The following is a 22718-nucleotide window of genomic DNA, read 5'->3' as shown; positions in this document are numbered from 1 at the left end:
TTTTTATCGAACACCTTTTTCATATAAGGATTTCTTGACTTTTGAGAGGTGGCTAAACTATAATCTAGCATTCGTACTATAGAACTGAAATCAACCCCTCCCCCTCCTGTAGAAACATAAGGCCTATCATCACATCACAATGCTCTTAGCAATCTTACCTCCCTGTGTTTGCTTTTGGGGGGTCACAGCAGCTGTTGGTTCCCCTTGAGTTGTTGATTGCTCTGGTTTTACTGTGGTTGCAGCATTAACCTCGGGTTTTTGTGTCGGCTTCTCTGTTACTGGCATCTTTTGCAAAGTTGTAGGTTTCATTGTTGTTGGCTTGTTAACAACTGGTGGGCGAGTTGGAACACTTGTAATTGGCTTTGTTTTCATTTCAGTGGAAATAGGGGGCTGGGTGACTTTCTTAGAAGGTGCCGTTGTTGGCATGACCGAAGGTGAGCTTTCCGGTTGTGGCGAAGGTTTAATAGGCTGTCCTTGTGGTTTCCCTTGAGGTTTGCCTTGAGGTTTCCCTGATGGTTTTCCTTGAGGTTTCCCTAGAGGTTTTTCTTGAGGTTTCCCTAGAGGTTTTTCTTGAGGTTTCCCTTGAGGCTTTCCCTGAGGTTTCCCTTGAGGTTTCACTTTCTCTGGCAGACCCCCTTGCGGCTTGGCTTGCGGGCTTAGCGGTTTCCCTTTAGGCTTTTCTTGTGGTACCTCTTGAGGTTTCCCTTGCGGTTTCCCCGTTGGTTTTGTCGGAGCGGTTGGTGGTCCTGGAGTTGATGGTGCCATTGTTGGTGGTGCGGGTGAGGTAACAACAGCAGCTTGTGGAGTCTGCGTCGGCCTACCGGTTGTGCTTGCTGGCATGGTGAATTGTGTTATTGGTGTCGGACTAGTTGCATCAAAATCAATAGCAGAAGTAGGGGTTGGCATTCCCACAGAGTCCTGTGCCGAGCCAGGTGGGCCAACTGTTGTTGGAGCCGTGGGTGATGTTGGGGCTTTTGTGACAGAGCCTGGTTTTCGTGGAGGAGTTGGGGTTCCTTGAATTTTTTCCTCTTCTTTCTTCTCTTTGTACTTCACCGCAGCATCAGCAAGTATTAGTTCTGGATCAGAGCACAATGCCGGGTCAAATTGCCCTTGTTTTACATTTTCTTTTACTTTTCCGATATAATTACCGGGCTCCTCGTACATTGCTACGACGCAGCTGCAAAAGTCTCCTGAAGCTTTATCCTTGAAGTCTACTTTCGCCATTCCAAAATAGCTTGTCGATCTCCAAATCATTTGTGTAAAATGGTTAGGTCTTCCCACATATGCACCACCAGCGAAACTATTTCGATTTTCACATGCCTCGGAGTACCTGAAAATGATTTTCCAAATGAAAATGAATGTAAGAGAGAAATTCTTAAACCAATAAAACAAAATCTTTATTAAAAAGGAAAAATTTATTAAGAGGAAATATCTGCGTTTCAAAGCACTGCATGACCGGAGTCGGAGGACTACATATTGAATGATAGCTTTCGAGTCATGTTTGATTGTCATCATAGAAGTTTATCTCCTATTTTTGAATGGTCTTCACCTATGCAAAATATTTTTGCTTGGATGTGTCTTTAAGTAATGGAGTGAAGAGGAGTCTAACTCAAGGGACGTAGATGATTCTTCAAATCACGCGAGAAAGACGAGACAAAAGCAATTAGTTTTAAAAGGTGTACAAACCAGTTTAGAATGGCATCTTTGGCTGCATAATCCGTCTTGATTGTATCGCAAAGAATCACTAGATTTTCGCCACTTTTTTGCACCATATTTCTTCGTTTACCTTGAGAGGCTATGCCTTTCTCGATCATGCCTTTACAACGTTTTTGCGCAGAATGAGTGAGTCTATCAAGAAGTGTAAGATCATTCGAGGCATGAAGGCTCCTCAATGCATTGTGAACTTTTAGGCCATCTCTGCTAAATTCTTTGGTATCTGGAACAAAACCATGCATGCAATTTTTTATTATGTGTACAGAATAACTCTCTGCAAACGTCAAACAAATTTAATTTTGCCTGGGAAATATCAAACGTTTTCTTTCAAATTCAAACCAAAGTCTCTAATTTCATCATGTCAGAAGTCGAATTCGTACGGAAGAGTCTTTAATAAGAACTAGGAAGAAATCTCGAACCGTGGTTAAGGGGCGATCGTGTTTAAAGGCAGCCATATTTAAGAGCAGCCAAATCTTTTTTAAATGTTTATCTTTTGGCCACATAAACCAAAAAATCACCATTATCTGTAGAAATGCAAATCAGATAAGAGAGTTGCAAATAGATTGAGATATATCAAGTGAATAAACAGCGTTTGATAATGGATAAGCCTGGTTTATACCTGGTTCATAGATTTTATAACCAAGATATGGTTGAATGAATTGGATATATCACATTAAGGGCTTCCAGGTTGAAGGAAAAGGTTTTGAGATATAACAAGAATTACCTTCTAATGGTAATAAAGTTGCACTTGTTTGTCCAAGCGCCAAAATTTTTGCAGGCTTCCTGACTGGCTTTCTCCTTTCCTGCTTTGCCCCCGGCTTTGTCTCTCCTTTCAATGTCTTTGATGGATGTTTCTGTGCTGCAGCAGGGTTGATACCCTTATTCTTTCCTGGCAATTTGATTGGTTGTCCAGCAGCTTTAGGAGGTTGGGCAGGACTGCTCCCTTGATTCCTAACTGCTTCACTGGGCTTTCTCGTAGCGGTTTTTGGAGTGGGTGTTGGTTTTTCATCCACAACCTGGGCATTAGCATTTGTTGTAGGCCTGGGTGTTGTGTTTGGAGCCTCAGTGGGCTTGGCTTTCTCAATTTCCTCACCTGACCCTGAACTAGCTAGGTTTGGATTGGCAGGTTGCCCCTTCGTCGGCTTAACTTTCACCATTTCTGCTTTCGGGGTGTCAATAACCTTATCGAGCCTTTTACAAAACTCTTTTGTAAATTCGCCTTGCTTTACATTATGTCGAAACTGCCCAATAACATTTCCAGGTGGCTCATACCTAGCGACAATAATGGTACAAGGATTTCCATTCACAATTGCCGTGGCTTTCCCAATTCCTAATAGTTCTGTTCCTTGCCAGACAATTTGTGTGAAGTGGCCTGCACCATTAAAACCTTCTTCGGTAAAATCGTAATTTGAATCACATGCTTCTTTGTACCTGATAGATATGAAGTATATATTTCTTTTCACTTTAATTTTTTAGCTTTTCAACTAAAATGCTACTTTTCATTGTCCCTACAAAACGTATTATTGAGATATTACTTGTCGGCAGTCCACGAGTATAAACTTCAGATAATTACAAAAAGTAGGCAGAAAATAAAACAGAATTCACAATAGTAGAGGATTTATACAATACAAGTTGAGTTGAATAAAATAAAAACTTGAATTAAACACCAAAAACTTTAACTAAAGTAAAAATTCTTGTGTCTCAAAAGCTTCTGTTCAGGGTATTCAACTCTCTGAAAAGCACATTGAAAACTTGCATAGAAAGGTCATTGTTGTTTCGTTTTTAACTAAGCTTTTGACTGAGTGTAACCCCAGAGACAATCCTCTTTTATATTAAACATTTAATGTCTGGTACTGCAACAAGAACCCTTGACTGAATGCCGATAGCTGAATCAAACAAGTCGCTACAGATTACTGGCTGTCATTTGTGTGAACTCCCGTGCATATGAAACTGCCAGTTTCCTTTGAATAAATAGAATTTGATATTCGTAATTAATGCTTGCGCATCAATGATAATACTCAGATGCTTAGTGATTGTTGCACATTTCGTTAGCTGACCAACTTTTCAAGATTCTGTCAAGTTTCAATAACCATGACCTGGGTAATTGAACTTAATAGGTTGTAGCCACGTTTAACCTTGGGGGGGGGGGATGCGTTGGCTGATCAGATCGATTTTGATTTTCGCACTGGCAAAAAAGCCACCGTTACGAAAAGTTCTGCTTGGAAAAGTTGCTTGTCCAAAAATTTCAAAATAGATGAAAAATTCCAAAGAAAAGGATTTTCCAAGAGTCTTAAGGGCGTCGCCGAGTTTTTATCCACCCCAGTTTTTTCGAGCTGGCAAGGCTCTCAATTTATAATTCATCGAAGCCCTTGAGGCTCTATTGATGAGTAAGCAATGTTTGTGTCATCATCCTATCTTAGAAACTGGAATGCACAATGCAAAAAGTGGAAGCAGGGTGCCTAAATAAGTTCATTGATTTAACCAGACTAAAAATTTTCGAGATTAGATTAATCTACATGTCTCTTATTGTCCTTGACAAACAGTTTTCAGAGATCGCTTCATGTGACCATTAATGGCCCGTTGTAGATATTAATTCTATTAATAGACATTTCATACCAAGCTTTGATGGCAGCTCCAACAGTCAGTTCCTGTGAGCATTTAACTGCGATGCTTTCTCCTGCATTGGCATCAGAGTTACGAATCCTTTTCTCTGCCAACAACGTCTTGGCGTAGTTTAGAGCACTCAGACTCAGCGACGGAGACAGTTTCAAATCTTTAGCACCATGAATTTTTCGTAGGTAATTATGTACCCTCAGTCCTTCGTCCTCGATTTCAGCTAGATTAGAAGAGAGGTTTTTCATTTCAAATATGGAACTGCTTACATAAAAAAAAGTTAAACTGAAAAATTGAAAAACTTCTAGATTTTAATGAAGCTGTTAGATGGCCAAAAATCTAAATGTACAGGCTGCAGTAGTTCCAAAATTGCTCAATAATTCTTTACGTACATATCTTGATTTCATTCGAGATAGAAAACTTTGAATACATGGTATATATTGTTAGTTACGAAAACATCAAATCAAAATAAGAAATAGAACAATCTACGTTTCAAGATTTTGTTGTATTAACCATAAAAAACACTGAATTAGCCTAAAGTAAACTCGGTCGCTATATATAGTGCTATATAATTGAGAGGGTCGCTATATATAATAATGATGACGATTACATAATAAAGGTGATGATAATACAATCGGGTTTTAGCAGAGGAGCTCATAATTCAGTCTATGTACCCTCTCAATATACTGATTGATGGATAGAGAAATTATAAACGTAGTCCCCTAATGAGAAATTATTGGCATACCTCTACAAATAGGATTATCAGAACCCATATTGACGCATCTCTTTGTGCCAAGGGGCTTAATTCTAGGTATTTTATGATATATTGGCACTTTAAATGGCTCAAATGTCCCAGCCTCATGACTGACGGCTTTCAAAACTTGATTGGCAACTTCAGGACCAAATGACCAATGATTGTGTAAAGATGGCGGAACATGCACTGCAGTAGTGATGGTATTGTCAATAGCTGCATTGAAAGCAATCGTATTTAAGCTGTCGCATATCGAAGGAGTGAAAGATCCTCTTGAAACATTTTCTTTGTAACCACCAACTTTGTTTCCAGGGGGAGAGTATTTTGCAACAACGTAAGTACAAAACAGTTTGTCCTTTGTTCTCTTTGTAGCAAATGCAATACCAAAGTCACTGGTTGATTTCCATATAAGCTGGGTAAATTTTGATGTTGCCTTGGTTTCTTCCTCTTTGTCAAATTTATAACCTCGGTCGCAAACCTGTTTATACCTGCAGATATAAGGTTTACATGAACTTCACTTTCATTTGATATGCAAAAAACCTCATAAAGTATTTGTATAAAGAGGAAGAGACCTGTTGTTTCATAACATTTACTTAGAGCTTCTCCTGTGTTGTTTTCATTAAGACGTTCAAATGTTAATTTTCATATTTTTTGATAGAATATCGACTTTAGACAAAAATTCCAAGCAAAAGGAAGGTAGCGTTTCTGACATCATGGTTAGAGAGCAATTTCTCATGCCATAATAATAAGAATAATAATCTATCTGCTATCATTCAAGGACCCGTATTGCTATTGACAATCATTGTAGTTAAAATTGAGGTATAAAGTATAATAAAATGTTAAATTAATGAAATTGAGATAGCTTGATGCACAGTTAAAGGATAAGAATTCATTAGGTTAAAACGTGTTTCCTCTAGGACATCTCCAAAGACTTCGACAGTTTTAGTTTCTTTTTGAATAGCAAGATTATGATTCTTCTCATATTCTATCTACATATGTAATTGATAAGATTAGCAGTGGCGAGTAAATTAAGTAAGTAGTTTGACATCCAAAGACAATAACACACGTACCAATTGGTAACTGCCTCCGCCGCACTAACTCTTTGGCTAGCAATGTTGCAAGCAGATCCAACATTCTCTCCAACCAACTTGTCGATCTGGCTCCTTTTCTTCTGTTTTAGGCACATTGTTTTGACATCTTCCAGAGCTTTCCTCACAAGATCTTCATTGATCATCAAAGCTGGGCTATTGTGAATGCGTCTAAAGTAATTATGCACTCTTAGTGACTGGCCTGCAAACTTTGCTTGATCTGAAAGTAAACAAACGCTGAAATGTGGCTAGCTGCTTGAAATGAAGCAAAATGAATGGCTATTTGCATGCTATAAACTGTGAGCAGGATCAACTCAAGAAAGACGAAGAGTGATTCATTAAAACAACAAGTGTTCTACTTATGCAAGAATATATTTATATCGACATAATATATTTGCATATACATATATAATGAATTATGTTTCACACTGGCATAAACTCTGATGAAGCTCTGCAAGTTTTTGACAGCAAAGGTTTTCAAAGAACAAAGCAAAAAAGCAGACCCAACAATTTTTAATTGAAAATTATAATCTCTCCTTCAGCCCGCCCTTCTATAGATCAACGATTAAATGTAACGCCATGTAATCCAGTGTATTGGCTTTCATGGGCCTGAGGGACAGTGGATTGTATAAAAAAGGATCCTGCGAAACGTGTGCTTGCACCAGCTTGATGTTGACTGAGACTCTCTAAGAATTAGAAAAAGCAAACAAATTAAAGGCACACAGCTATGGCCAACATACTGTGCGCAAGCGCTTTTACGTACCATCAATCGATCCCATAAAGCATTTCTCCTCATTCACCTCATTTGCAATGGATTCAGGTGAAATGTTGAGCTTTGGTTTCTCCTTCTCTTTCTCTTTCTCTTTCTCCTCTTCTTTTTCAGGCTTTTTCGTTTTGTCCGCCTCTTTGTCATTCTTCCCTTTATCAGTCTCGTCAATTGGATTTGGCTTACTAGATGGGGATTCCTTGTCATCATCGCTGTCACCAGTGCTTCCAGAAGCTTCTTTGATTATATTTGTGAGATTCTGGCAAACATCAGAATTAAAATCCCCTTTTTTGACTTTTTCCTTGAACTGGCCAACCCAGTTACCCGCAGGCTCATATCTTGCTACAAAATATGTACACGTTTTCTCGTTTCTTCTGATTATCGCACGACCAATGCCAAGTAGTTTGGTAGATGCCCAAACAATTTGGGTGAAATGTGCAGTGCCGGGTGAGCTTGGATCTTTATCAAAATTGTAATCTTTTAAGCATACCTCTTGATACCTGTAAAAAAATATGCGGTATTTTCACTTATATAACTACATCATTGCTTGAACATGTAAAGAATACTTCGGTCAAAAGATATTACCTGTAAAAAAATATGCGGTATTTTCACTTATATAACTACATCATTGCTTGAACTTGTAAAGAATACTTCGGTCAAAAGATATTAGCGTGTTTAAATATTTTCAAGAGAAAAGTCCTAACTCGTCAATTTATGTCTATCTAAATCATTTAGCTAATGATAAGTTTGGTAACGAATGTCTTTTAGGGGCAAATATTTATGGAAAAGATTGTTTTGAACAATGCCATTGAAAATAGCACCCTCTGTGGATTACTTTGAAACCAATTAACGTCCCGACTTGCAAGTCTCAAGTCCCTAATAGCAGGGTTTCAAATAGAAAACAAATGCACATAAACTATTTTTAGCAGCTCGTTTCCACAAGGTTTTAGTTTAATGCTTAAAAATCACTACCCTACTGCATATCTTACCAGTCTTTGATTGCCTCGGCAACTGACGGAATACGCCCCTCTGTGTTGCATGAAAATGCCAGATTCTCGGCAATATTTTTAGCATGCTCAAATTTGTCACTCTCTGCTAAGAATTTGGCGTAATTCTCCGCTGCGATGCTGATCTTGGGGCTGAGTTTCATGGGAGGTGCTTTATGAATTTTCCGCAATGCGTTGTGCACATCAAGTGCAATTTTGTTCACGGCATCTGCATAAAACACAACAAATGGATTATGTTCAGATATGAGCGTGACATTCTCATTATAAGTGCTTTGAGATGTACTGTTGGAGGGAAATTAGGCTGGAAAAGTTACTCGCACATTGAGCAACGACCGAAAAAGCTCTTTAAAAGATCCCTCAAGTCCCAAGAATACACTAGTTTTTTATCCTTGTACTGACTTGGAGCTGGTTGTCACTTATGGTTTTTAAAAGGTTAAGATTGTGCTTTAGGTAAGTCTTTGAAAGCTGACTTTCAACAACCTACCCTTTTTTCATTGGAACGTTTATTTACGATTTCTCTAAAAAGTTAAATGCAACCCGTCCATTCGTAAAAATGGAAGCTGGCATTTCAGGTGAGTAAGAAATACATGCTGCTGATGAAAATAAAACTATATTTCTTTCATAGGTGGAAGGGCAAAGCTAAGCTTTTTCCCTCCATTTTCCTCGTGCAAGAATTAGCTTTTTCTTACATTCGTCCTCAATAGTCTTCCGTTCAGGCTGCATCATCTTGACATTTTCAAATGACGGTTCTTCGCTCTCTTCAGGAACATGCATGGGCTTTTCAAACATTTTCAGCCTGTCAGGGGTTAATTGTTCCTTTTCTTCATTTAATCTGTCTTTTATATAATCTGCTTGTACATCAGAACTCTCTTCTCCGTCATTTTTATTCTCGTCCTCTTTTAGCGCTGTTCTGTCGCTTCCAAACTCGCTGAGACTCAGTGAGTCCGAGTCGAATGCAGGCGCACTCTCGGGTAAAGTCGGCTGCGATCTTCTAGAGGCCGATTCTTCTTGAAGTGGTGTTTTCCGCGGTACGACAAAGGTCGATCCGGTATCGGAAGCTGTGACAAAGTCGACCGGTATCTTGTAGTACAAAGTTCTTCTTTTTAACGATGGCCTAGGCGGGTTCTTGTTCAGTACGAACACACCCTTGTGGTTTCCTTTCAAATCTTTAAAAGAAAATACTGGCTTACAAAAATTTGAGAAATACACAAATCACAACCAAGGTACTTGTAAGGCTTTTAATTTATAATTTGAGAAATGAGCAGTTTGAGCATAAAATTTACTAGCTAGAAGTTTCGCATTGAAAAAGCACAATGTAACTCATACATCAAGCATCAAAATCTTCTTCAAATAACATTGTTTATAAAACAAATCCCATATGTTGAGTTAGTAGACAATCGCCATGCTGAATTTCTTCTATTGTTACATTGCTCATAGAAATTACATTAAAAAAGACGTACATTCAAAACATTTGATGAAACTGAAGCCTTACTTGTTTTAGTCCGCTTCGCTTTCTTAACATCTATGTGTGGTGCTTTGCAATATTTCTCCTTTTCAAATGAACCCTGTAAAACATTGTCTGCAAACTTGCCAAGAACATTTCCATTTGGTTTGTAAATCGCTACAGCGTAAGTGCAAAGCGTGTTATTTTTCCGCGTAACAGCATGGCCTACGCCTAGCTTTTTAGAAGCTTTCCAAATAACCTGGGTGAAGCTTCGAGCCTGTCTGCTGTCAGGGTCTGTGAACCGAAATGCCGGATGACACACCTCGTCATACCTAAAGGTGAGTGAAACTTTTAAGTTGCAGCTGTTCAAAATATCTATTTGATAATTTCAATGTGTATCAAGAGCAAAAGTTACTTTCAGGATAGGCACTACATTTTGGTAAAACAAATCGCAAGAAAGAGGTACTCTTATTAAACATCTAATACCTTTTTTCCTCGAAAATTGGTCGACTGTTGATAAAGCCGATTCGAAAATAAGCCGAAAAATTTAATTTCATAAAAAAACAGCGGCTTATTTTCGAGAAAATGTGGTCTATTTGATGAACCAAAACACACGTAAAAATAATCCTATTCAAATAGTACAGATTGCCTACTGCACAAGTGTTAATCACGGTTGGTATATTGGCTTTATTTGAGCCAAATTCCAGAAATTTGGACTGCCTTTGTACTTCATCTAAATCCGATGATAAAATGTTGATGGAAGGTTGAATATTCTGATAGCAAAAACGGCTAAGCCTAAAATTTTCTGTTTGCTCCCCTTTTGTTTTGTTTTAATTTTACTCAAAATGCGTTCCTTTACATGTACATCATGTGTTAGAATTCTATGAGTACAATGAAAAAGTGTTCCATCAGTCAGTTGAAGAATACCTAAGCATTTTCACAACAGTGAAAAATTTAAGCCGTGGGTAGAGAAATACGTAAGGGTTAAAGAGGGTCAAGCACCCTATGTATTGAACAAAAAAAGTTACTTCTAGCCTCATTTACAACTTGATATTTTCTATTGTATTGCTGCCTCGTTTAGATTTTGGCTTAATTTGGCTTTTTTCCAAAATTGATTTGGCTTGAAGCCCCAAAAGAATCTACCAACCCTGGTGTTAATTTCTTACAGCAATGAATAAGAAGCTGTTCAACGTAGTTTTAACTTTTATTTTTTTAAACTCTTTTATTCGTTTATTTTTCAACAAATATATTGATAAGGATTTCGTTAACTGAAAAATTTCCAGTAAAGGGAAGTCGTGCACTTCAAAAATTAATTCACCGTGCTGTTTCTTTGAACATTCATATGATTTGCATCAACAAATTTTTTGGAGCATGCTGCTATTTGAACAGAACAACTTCTGTTTGAGATTAAAGCAATGCTTATGAGAGTTTTAGGGCCTTCAGGTTCTCGAATATTAGGAAACGGGTGTAGATATTGATTCTTTGTCGGAGCATTCACGAAAATGGTTTTCAACTGCTATATAATACTTTCAATGCATGCTAAGCACATTTTCCATGGAAGCACACTACTTTTTGAATCATATAGAGCTCCTCTACAATAACCCGTTTATTTTCAGGCTCCTGCTCGTTATCAGTTAAGCAACTTTTGTTTACGATCTGCAAAATAACAAAAGGTAAGAAACTCACCAGCTATCAGTAACCTCTTTTCCAGATAAGGCTCGGTTATAAGTCGTACAGGCCATCAAAACATTATGCCCAGAAGGTGGATGGGCGAGGATCTCGTTATCCCTGGCAGCTTTCTTGGCAAGCTCCCTTGCATCTTTGCTCAGCTCCTTGCTCAACTCTAACTCCGAATCCTTGCCATTATGCACCTTCCTAAGCTCGTTATGTCGTTTCAAAACCTCTTTTGAAAATTCATCATAATCTTGATGCTCTGCTGTAAATAAGCCATGCACTGAGACACAATAAAATGATATATTTAGCAACAAAAAGCAGTATTTCCAGCTGAACTCCATATTAATTTCGGCTTTTTATCTTCATGATAATTTGTGTTTATTCTGAGGCTAATCTCACGCCTTTTGCGTGTGCAGTGACCCGTAACCAATTCAAACCTGAGCTCCAAACCCACCAGTAGAGTGTCTTTTCGCATCTCGCCAAGTCGATTGCTGTACGGATTACTGCTGCCTTTGCAATACGATGATTGCAGAAATTTTCTTAAAACTGAATCGTAAGAAAAAGGAAAGATGCATTAGTCAATACTGGGTGGCAAAGGGTCAGAAATGATTAAAAACTAGCATAGAAATATGAAACGAATTAAAATTAGCATTATCATTCTATTCAATGCTTTTCACGGTATTTTCAGCTTTCCATTTTAGCTTTCGCTTAGCTTCGCTTAGCTTCGCTTAGCACGTATTTTTAGCTTAGTTTCAACTTGTATATGAAATTCAAATGATTTCAACAAGACAGTATTTTACCAGCAGGCTTGAGCAGCGTTTAACAATCAACGACACTTCGCCATCATTATTTCAAAACTGCGTTTTTATTGCGCCTGGTTTCATTGTGATGTCAACGATATTGCCACAAAACTGCAAAAAATGTAAACCAAGATCGAAATTCTTAAAGTTTAAGAGGTCTGTTTTATTCAATTTGGAATATCTTTGGCAAACGAATTGAAAGGGGGCACCGTTAGGGATACTCCTTTAAAGTAGCAACCATCTCGTACCATCGTTACCATATTTCTAGATTTGTTTACATTACACCCGAAATTCTTTTAAAGAAAACGATAAGATAACTTGCATCAAGTCGTTTATATTCGTTGTTTAGTGAATATGAAGAGAAAGCCACGCGAACAGAACATATTGTCTTTGAAGCGTCAGCTCGATAGTTTTAAACGGCGTTCATGGGAGAAACATTGGAAGCCGTCTGAAAATTGAGTTTGAATTGCTTCACAATCAAACTATGGAGGCCGATAACGTAAAGCTTGCCAATTTTAACTTTCTTCTCTGCAGTTTGCTTTCATAAAACAGTTATCTATTTGCATTTTATGTACTTGTTGCAAATTTTAACGAAAATTTGTTTAACCTTTAATGCATTACATATTGTGGTCTCTTTCATAAATGCTATGTTTCTTCAAAATTTTTAAAAAAGAAGATGAATTTTATTTAAAGCAATGCAAACATACAAAGAAGCACAGCCATAAAGGATGCCAAAAAACAAAAAACCAAAGAACCAAACTTTGGTGCTCAAAATTATTGATGTAAAGATCATACAACGAGATTGTGATAAGGCATTTTTCTTCAGCGCTCGCTTAGAGCTTTCTAATCCATTTAAACGAAGCCTTTTTGATACTATTTCAAAGGAATCCGTTTTCTAGGTAATCCCGTTTTGATATGGCTTGTTAATTCATTTTTAACGGTTCTAACGGAAAGCCTTACCTTGCACACTCGAGTACAGTTCCAACCAGAACAGGTCTTTTATAAAAACAGTCTTGCATGGGTTTTATACAAAAGAATTTTCAATTAATGGAGCTGGTGACCAGGTCGGTGACTGGAATGTTCTGGGAATGCCTTCACCGATACAGCCCCGATAGCTGCATAAATTCTGATATCTTAATATACTCACTGAATTCTCTTTTCTGCTTGGCAAACTTCTCTATCTTGTTTATCGCACAAGACGTCTGGTGAACATAATAACAAAGTTGATAACGATTCTCCTGAAGCTGCATTTTTTATTGGAATTACCGAGATATCATTTTACAAATATCGTTATCAATCCATTTTTCCAGATCCAGATTTTCATAATTTTGCCACCAGTGCCAGATATTTGTAGCAATCTCTTTAAAACGATAGAAGGCTTTTAACCGATTCAACCCCTCTACCTTCTGCCGTAAAGACAACTGTTGAACCATTTAATACCTAGTTTAAAAATATCAAGCCATCTTGAAACGTGAACTGGAATGCAATAGACCTAACTTCATGTATAAAATTTTCAGGTAAAAGTTTGTTGTTTTGTGCTTTATATTGTTTATAGAATTTTAGGCTTCCAAAAAAACTTTTAATATGCGTTCAATGTCAGCTAAGCCAATGGTTTTTTGCTGGTCTCAGTGAAACACGATACTTTTCTTTTTTTTAGCTTCTGTACATTTCCATTTCTGATAATCAATTTGATAAATATCTTTTGCTAGTGCTACAAAATTAAAATTTAGCACAACATCAAATTATTTTCTTGTCATTATTTCTTCTTATTTTCTCTTAATTTGAAGGTGAATTTTTAAAGAAATGAAATAATCTCATTATGAATTATGTCTCGGCTCATCTGTTCCATCAAAAAAATGCTTTCAGCTACGAAGAAGTTTATTCAATGTAATGCAAATGTTAACAGTTGCATAAGCATGCTGTAAGAGTTTTATGAAAGAATGCATCAGTAAAATTATTAGTTACGACAGAAAAATAAAATGGGAAACAATTTATATTTTGTGAAGATGCGAAGTATATAGACTTGAACAATCGGATAGTGGGAAATACCACAAACCATTCTGCAGTCAAATTTTACTGATAAAAATGCAATTCGACATTATTTTTGTTTCATTTGCTTTAGCATGTAGCCTGTAAAATTGTGTTGAGCTATGTTGAAATATTAAAGAAGTTAGAGATGTAGTTAACGTATTAGTTAGCGGATCAGAAAATTCATTTTATTTATCTCATTTTGAAAGATCATTTTAAAATTTTCAAAAGGAACTCGCAAAATCTATTCTTTATCAAATCTATTCATTTAATGCTTATGTTTTTAAAGCCTTTTAAACTTCATTTATCATTAGGGATATATCATGCTTCTAGAAGATGCTGGAAGCTTAAATTTTAGTTTTTTATGAAAAAACAAGACAATTTAAGAAGATAAAACTAAAAACACATCTTTTTAAACATTTTTCACTTTGATAATAAAAATATTATTTATTCTACGCATAGATAAAATGAATGAAATATTTTAAAGCTATTTTACATTATATTACAGATCTAGACATGTTTGGAATATCTAACATGAAGTCGATAACATTTATACAAACTGCGACAGCACAAATTCATCTAAAACAAACTTTGGAAATGTAACACAAAATTATGAACTCAAAAATTTCACAAAATATTTGACGTCACTATAATGAAAATATGACAAGTTTACTTGCATAGCAAGATCGATAAACTAAACTCCTTCTACCAATCTATGAGACAATTATTGTCGATAAAATTCTTCTCAAGAAAAGAATATTTTCAAAAAGCACTTGCTGCAGAAATTAACAGGGGGTTCACTATAGAGAAAAATGACGGGTATGTAAGAAAAGATTTTACGACCCTTTCTTGGAATGAAATTCTTAAAAAATTATACCTATGCTGGAATAAATTTCTGAAAACTTGATCCTTTAAAAGTTGATATCTTCAATTGGCATACCTAAGCTGACGGAAAAATGGACAAAAGTTACTATCCTGTCCAGGCATCATAAGCCGAAAACGACAACCTGTTGGCAGGCACATCTCCGGATAGTCAGTGTATTAAGTAAACCCCTTGGCAAAACTGGCAAAACTTACTTGCTTTTTGAGTCTGAATAGCACTTCTTACGACATGCAGACATGTCATTTAATGCTAAGAAATCTTTGAGTGTAGGCTTCTCTCTGCGTCCTATTGATGTGTCATATCCAGACGTATTTCAGACACAGGCAGACTTGGTGCGTAACATTTTGCTTATTAAGCTTAATTTGCAAACAAATTGCATCAGGAAAAGCCTTCTTTATATGCATAAATCTAGCAAATGGTGCTATCGATTTCTATTGCTAGATTTTTTATGCGACTTAGTCCTTTGATGATGTCTTTTGTGGTGATGATGATGGTGATGTTGATGGTGCTTATATCTGTGTTTCCGCTCTTTTCTGTAATTTCGCTTTCGTCTCTTCCTTTTCGTATGATGCTTACTTTTTCTGTTCTTTTGTTTTGTCGCAATATGTGACTTTAGCGAACCTTTCCTTGTATTATTGTTCATTATATGGTCACTAGAGTCCTCAATTCGCTGATTTTCATTCCCGTCCGTTGTTGCCATACTAGATCTATCATTCCCGGTCATTTCTGGGCTTCGGGAAAGAAGCGTTCGTTTGCCTGCCGGCTGATTTGCTGCATTTGGAGCGCTGATCTTTGAGTCAGTCAAGCTGTGCATCGTGCCACTAGATGCCCCTTTGCCCCCACCACCCTTTCCAAATGTATCGCAGTACCGATAATCGAATAAACCAAACAGCACGTTTTCCTTCTGCATGTTTCTCATTAGGCCTGAAGGCTCATACAAAGCAACCACCCAGGTGCAAAGCATATTATCCAGGGTTGTTGTTGCTTTGCCGATGCCAAACCTTGTGGATGATGTCCACACAACTTGCATGAAGTGGGCGGCGCCAAATGAGTTCGTTCCTTTGAAGTCGTAACCAGGGTTGCAAACTTCATTGTACCTGTGGAAGATAGACATTGCTGGAGAATCTGCTGCAAGAATCATCTGTACTCTTATACATATATCTAGACAATTCAGCATATGTTTTGGCAACCTAAGACTTTTTAAATTATTTAATTTTGGATTGTTTTAATCGGCTAGTTTTGATTTTCACTCCTTAACAACTTAATTTGTTTCTGGTCATCAGCCAGTGTGATCGTATCCATTTCATCTCGTAAACAACTTCATCGGCATAAAGCCCAGAGGTTCCAATGACACACACAGTCCTATTTGTCTGTCTTGAATAACCAAGAAGTCGTCAAGACAAATCAACATTAAATGAGTTTTATAGTAATGTTTTGCTCTGGTTTATTTGAAATATAAAATGAAGAACAGCATTTAATTACCTCCAAAGCGTTGATCTGACGACCAGGTGGAATTGTCTAGGCATTTTTAAGAATAACAAGCCTAGGCAACGTTAAATCTTCTCACTAAACCGATTTAAATCAGAATCTAAATCAAAACTAGCCTGTATAAATTTCTTATGCATGTAATTTGATGTAAGTTCATAATGCGTAGCTGAAAAAGGCTCACCATTTATTTGTTGCCTCGTCTCCACTCATTTCAATCCCATCCTTATTACAGGACATTGCAATGTTTTGACCATTCACACTATCCTTCGATCTCATCAACGACCCCTTCGATGCGAGTTTAGCCGCTAGCTCCTCCGCTTCCTGACATTTCTTGACGTCCAGCTGTAGCGCAGGAGCATTGTGTACTGCTCTAAACCTGTTGTGTGTATACAATGCCTCTTGACGAAAATCTGTGAAAACAATAGCACGTTTCTTTAAAAAATTTTCATTTATGGTCATATTTTGCTAACTGAATCAACAAGTAAGTATTATAAGCACAATGCAATAAACGAAGGACGTCTTAAGAATTCAATCTTTCTCTTGATGTCATGGCTTGTCATGCATACTTTGAATGCGTTGCTGTTTTTTTAACTGTAAAACAAAGTTAGTATTTGTATGTTAGTATTAGGTGTTAATATTTAAGTTGAATTTCCACATAATTTGTAAAATATGACAGCAATAAAACTTACTTTTCTTTTACATATATGGCGAATAGATCAAAAATAACAATGTTTGCTAAGCTCTTCGAGCTTTAATTCTCTTTTGAGTTATATACTACTAAGTGCATTGAAAATATTTATCTAGTGCATTAAGAGCATACAAAATTATCTTTCTAGTTAACTATTTATTTATATCAACAAAGTATTTTGGGATTATTATATAATCAGGCAGGTTTTGGGAGACTGAGTTGATGACTGATGATGTCACTACAGTTTCTTTTTACTTCTTTAAGTCTGAAAAAGAGGATCATTTTAAAGCATATAATGCAAAGGCTGGGTTTTTCAAAGGATCAAGAAATCTCCCTGGACCCTCTTATTGTCGTTTTCTTAACTTTTACCGAATCGAAGACAAAAGGATATTTAAATAAAAATAACAAACCTTGTTTATTTCTTGATGAACCATCATCCCCTGCATAATCACCCCCGGCTACAATCTCTTCCTCAGATTGTCCCTTCCCAGCATGCAGAGTACTTCCAACTGTATTTGCCTCCTCCATTCTTTCACTTTTTACAGGGAGATTATCCAATATGCGATTTTTTCCCGCCATCTTTGCAGCCGCTAAGAACTGCTCACAAAAATGTTTTGAGTCGATGCGTCCTTTATGAACATTTCCCTTCACATCGCCGAGGACATTTCCCGGGGGCCTATATCGAGCTACGATGTACGTGCAAAACAAATCGGCTTTGACTCGAGTTGCGCGGCCAATGCCCATTTCAGTGCTACTTGCCCAAACCAGCTGCGTGAATCTTTCCGTACCAGAAATCTCGGCTGCACTAAAATCATAGCCAGGGTTGCACAACTCACTGTACCTGTAGAAATATCGATTCGCATTTAACTTCTAGAGCAACTTTTTACACGGCAAAAAATATCGCTTATATATTTTTGTAAGAATGAATTAGCATATTCATCGGCAAAGTCCTTCAACTTACTTTAAGATTTGTGAAATTGATTTCTACTCATAAGAATGAACGTTTCACTATTATGGCGGCCTCTCTGGCCATAAACTCACTTAATACTGTGACGAAAGTAGCGCTACAGGCATAAAATTCTTCATGTTAAAGAAAATATATCATAGCATTTTTTGCTAAACTTTATATATTAAAAATCAAGACAAAAAATCATCCAAGCTATAACAGATGCAATATGTGGTTTCATGAAATCAACTTTCAGTCTCACCAAGTTTCTGTTGCTTCAGAAGCCGTCATTTCTTGTTTTCCTTGTTTGCACGACTCGACAACATTTTCGCCGTCTGGAGATGTGGATCGCCTCGCCATACCCAATTCTGAAAAAGTAACAAAGTTGTTAGCTTTGAATAAAAAAACTGCCTAAAAGCTATCCACTTTATCGCTTTTCATGTTTTGCCATTTTTGAGGGGAAAAGTTGATGAAAATGGTTAGGTCGATGCTCATTTGGCTGGACATCGTCAGACATCGTCATTACAAAAAATATCTAGATCACCAAAATTACCAAATAATGTGTTCAAGCATGAAACAATTGAAAGCAATAAGGCAACACAAGGCGGGAAATGATTTGAAAATAATTTGAATCTCGACCGACTTTGCTAATGTAAAAATTAATTCGTATACAGTTTGTCGTATACAGAAAAATATAGACAAGGCAATCGGTTACAAAAATGGCGCTGGAAAGGATCTTCTTTACTTCAAAGCATCACCTTAACTAAGAAATATTAATGCATTGACAGTTGTAGCCTGATAGATAATGCTTTTGATAGCCATATTTCTCTTTTTTGCACATGCATAAGAAAAACTACCATTTTTTATCAAAGCTTGAGGTTTTTGATGTCAAATACAAAAAATATGGTAATATCAAAACAGGTATTTGATTATGGTCAATAGCAGGGGCTCTAGAAAAACACTTTACTTTATTTGTTTTGTTTTTTGTTATCTTTTGTTTATAGTTAATAGCGCTGACATTGCCAAATTTGCGAGTTGCTTTGGATTTGTTGAGCCAGGAATTTGAATGTAAAATATCGGAATAAATCAAAGCTGGATAGGCCTGCAGTGTAATATTATGACAATTTTGACTTCGCTGGTTTTTTTATTCGACGAATTTGCTAATTTATGCCTAAGTAATTCTTTTTAATGCTCCAATATGGCTGGAAAGCCTTGGTGCGTAATGTGTTTTGCCTTGTATCGTAAAGGACTCTTTAACTACTTCTAAAGTAATATACCTGCGCACTGTTTGGCCCAGGCCTCTGCATCCTTAGTTAAATCTTGATTGAGCACCAGCGGAGGAGAATCGTGAACTGCTCGATAGCGATTGTGGGCATTCAAGGCTGACTGCTCGAATTCTGAAATTTAGAATTTAAAAAGTTGCTTAGATTTAGACTTGAATACCTTGAAAAACATTGCTAGCTAGCAGAGGGTTCATGTCCGAGACCTTTTTGATCGGAAACTCTCTTTCTAAACTCTCTAATAAATTGGAATATCGCTAGAAACTGGAAAATGTTTGCTTCTGTACATTTAAACTTCACTACCCAGCACTCCAACTACAGAACAAGAAATTGCAGGGACCTACAAATCCCAAGAAATAACCTTGAATACGTCAAGAAAGGCTTTCACTATTCGGCTCTGAAAGCCTGGAACGATATTCCCATCAATATCAGAGAGCTCTCTACACTCAGTAAATTCAAAAAGCAATTGAAAAGTTATTATACGAGCTGAACGCAACATAAAACACGACTCCCTGGAAAAGCATCTGCTATAAGATAGATTACTGTACATAATTTATCTTTAACTGTATATAAATTATATTAATGTAACTAGGGTATTTATTTTCTTATTTGGTATTTAGTTGTAAGCTGAAGGGATTTTTGTGCATAAAGAATATAAAATGAAAATGCCAAATAAAACTTTTTTTTCAGATTTCACTGAGTTTGAAATGAGACTGATTTTTATCAACGGTGATTTCAACAATTGAATCACTAAATGCAGTTTCTCCTTTATTGTACATCACACTTTGAAAATGTATGAAGGCAATTAGTCAAATGAAATCAGAGGCGGTGCTCCAGAAAAGGGGCATGAAGAAAAGACATCACTCAAACGAACCCGTGGGCTTGTATGCGGCACTAGCAGCATTCTTCTCTTCCGCTGCTTTGCTCAACGCTGCTTGATTATCGGCTACAGCGTTTGAAGCCGCCAAACCTCCAACCGCAGCCCCGTTTGTCGACAAACCACCTTGTACTGGGGGCGTAGAGGCAGCTGAAACACCATCATTGGCTGCCGCAGTGTTAGCTTCCGCGGCCGGTGCTCCGGTTTTAGCGGGACCATTTACTTGCAAGTTCGCACCAGCTGATCCAGAGATCATATTGGCTGCAAATTTGGACATGGCTGCGTTCGTATTTGCGCCTTCAATGCCAGACATTGCAGAATCAACAACACCACTTGGTGGTTTTGCAGGAGCTTGTTGAGTTGCAGCAACATCGGCCATAGTTTGCGCTGCGTTTTGCAGCTTTTGCACCGCCTGTCCAACCTTGGACGCAATTTCAGCCGTGCTTGGACTCTCCCCACTTCTGGCGCTTCCTAACTCGGCTACCTGTTTTAAATTGCTACTTTCACTTGCGTCTAGCCGTAATTTTGTGTTCTTTTCAGCCAAAATCACCCCTGCCTCAGGTGGCAAGGTCGGCTGTGATTTCTTAAATGGTTCTTCCATATTTTGAAATCCAATGCTGGCCGCATCAATATCTTTCTTAGACTGCACAACTCCATTAGTCCTACTTTTTCCTCCAGCAGTTTTAGTGCTTTGAAATTTCTTTACCTCCTCGGGCAGTTTAGCAGCAAAATTTGTAGCCAGTGTTGTATCACTGTCACTCATTTCTTCCATCGTTGCGTTAGCGTACTTTTTCAAATACCTTTCTTCGCCATCCACAACCTTGAGTGGAATCAAACCAGCAATGTCGCTGCCACGTATACCCGACTCGAGGTTTGGTAGCCAAAATGACTTCGCTTTTTCAGCTATAGCATCATCTTGTGTTGGCATTTTACGAAGAGGGCTGTTTTCTCTTCTTCCTTCATAATCAATAGTAAATATCATAGCACTCGCTGGTATGCCTGATGGGATTCTCGATCTTCGGACTGGCGTTGAGACTTCTGTCTGCAAAGCCTGCTTGCCGATTTCACTTCCCATCGGTTCAGCAATAAGACTGCACCTTTTTGCATCGAACTTCCCTCTTGGCACATTCTTTGAAAATTCTCCAAGGAAATTGCCAGCTGGCCTGTACCGTGCAACAACATAAGTACAAACAAGACCATCCCGCATGACTTCCGCCCGCCCAACACCCATTTGCGAGCTGCCTTTCCAAACAACTTGTGTGAAGTGGCCAGCACCTCCAGGTTGTTCTGATTTGAAGTCATATCCAGGGTTGCAGATTTCATTGTACCTGCATTAAGAAAGTAACTTTATTGAATTTTTTATAGAGACGAAGAAATGAAAACCTCTAATGAATGAGGCACTGTTGTAGCGACTGAGTATGAGCGGTAATAAGCAAACAGTAATGCTCAAAAGTTACTCTAAATTTTTTCATTTCAAATTGTGTGCCATTAACGTTTGATTGATTGGTGCCATTCATCCTGGTGCTATTGATTTTGTATGGATGATAGTTTTTTCATTTCAGCAAAAAGAAGTGTTAAGAGCTCATTACACTCTCACTACTAGCAAGAATAAAAAGGGGAAGAAAAACTCATTTTTGAACAGATACGATTCAATTTTCAATGATGTTTTGATAGTTTAACTTTGGTCCTCCAATTCAAGCTAATTCCAAATATTTAACTTAAACAATCAGTTATTTTGGACTACCCATTGTGAATTTGAAGCAGATCCAATTATCTAGTTGGAGGGATCAATGCAGTGGAATTTGTTGTTTAAAGCAGACTTTTATAAAATCTGAACACCCACCCCCCTCCCCCCCTGTGCGGCCTTTCAAGCCCTATTTCTAGTCATCTCAATTCCTAACCACATATAATACAACTGCCTTACCATATGTCTGTTGCTTCTGGTCCGGACATCAAGATACTCCCTTTCCGGCATACACTTGCAATGTTTTCCCCGTCCTCCGTCCCGGAATGATTTAGTGCCCCAAGCTGGGCAATCTTCTTGGCGTATGCTTCTGCTTCAATTGACATTCGGTAATTCATCGCCAGTGCATTTGTTCCATGCTGTCGTCTATACATGTTATGTGCTTCTAATGTGGACCTTTCAAATTCTAAATGAAATGAAAAGTTGCAAACATACTGACCATAGGTGGCCCCTAATACCGTTACGCTTATCGGTACTTTTGTAAATATTTTGTGTAGTAAATACAATTGTTATGAAAGAATAGAAACGCAGTTTATATTGTGCAAGAAAAACCAATGCAAGCGTAAAATCATCAGTCGAAGCAACTCAGATTTGTGCCAATCTTTTTGAAGTTTCATCTTCTACCAATGAGGTCACAACTGAGGTCACCACTGAGGTCACAACTGAGGTCACAACACAACTGAGGTCACAACTGAGGTCACAACTGAGGTCACCACTGAGGTCACCACTGAGGCTGAGCCTTTGGGTCTAAAATCTTGATTGACTTAGACTCACATATTTCAGGTGAAACGTGTTGGAAGTCTCAAAAAAATTTACTGCAGAAAATGAGGGCAGCTCATCTCAAAACAGTAAAGTACGAAAAGGTTAGCATTTCTATATCCTACTGAAAATAGGTTGATAATAATCATCATAGCCATCAAGTGCTGCA

At 37.5% G+C, this 22718-nt stretch overlaps 1 protein-coding gene across 1 annotated transcript in view; it reads right to left on the bottom strand.

Annotated features, from left to right (window-relative positions):
* Nucleotides 1–22718, bottom strand: part of LOC135690969 (uncharacterized) — a 114997-nt gene that overhangs the window by 70246 nt on the left and 22033 nt on the right. The window contains exons 14-33 of the mRNA XM_089115935.1: nt 21971–22196; nt 20044–21374; nt 19167–19286; nt 18152–18257; nt 17354–17784; nt 16437–16665; nt 15190–15864; nt 14825–14829; nt 11494–11602; nt 11069–11410; nt 9431–9714; nt 8628–9104; nt 7921–8146; nt 6929–7431; nt 6148–6385; nt 5072–5565; nt 4330–4549; nt 2438–3144; nt 1687–1936; nt 159–1330 (exon numbers count right to left, since the gene is read on the bottom strand). Coding sequence (XP_088972061.1) covers nt 159–1330; nt 1687–1936; nt 2438–3144; nt 4330–4549; nt 5072–5565; nt 6148–6385; nt 6929–7431; nt 7921–8146; nt 8628–9104; nt 9431–9714; nt 11069–11410; nt 11494–11602; nt 14825–14829; nt 15190–15864; nt 16437–16665; nt 17354–17784; nt 18152–18257; nt 19167–19286; nt 20044–21374; nt 21971–22196 — 8145 coding nt within the window. The remainder of the gene's footprint in view (nt 1–158; nt 1331–1686; nt 1937–2437; nt 3145–4329; nt 4550–5071; nt 5566–6147; nt 6386–6928; nt 7432–7920; nt 8147–8627; nt 9105–9430; nt 9715–11068; nt 11411–11493; nt 11603–14824; nt 14830–15189; nt 15865–16436; nt 16666–17353; nt 17785–18151; nt 18258–19166; nt 19287–20043; nt 21375–21970; nt 22197–22718) is intronic.

The sequence above is a fragment of the Rhopilema esculentum genome, chromosome 4, assembly GCF_057945365.1.
Source record: "Rhopilema esculentum isolate cy_ngs chromosome 4, ASM5794536v1, whole genome shotgun sequence".
Taxonomy (NCBI): domain Eukaryota; kingdom Metazoa; phylum Cnidaria; class Scyphozoa; order Rhizostomeae; family Rhizostomatidae; genus Rhopilema; species Rhopilema esculentum.
Note: the sequence above shows the minus strand (reverse complement) of the source record. Positions and strands in the feature narration are given on the sequence as shown.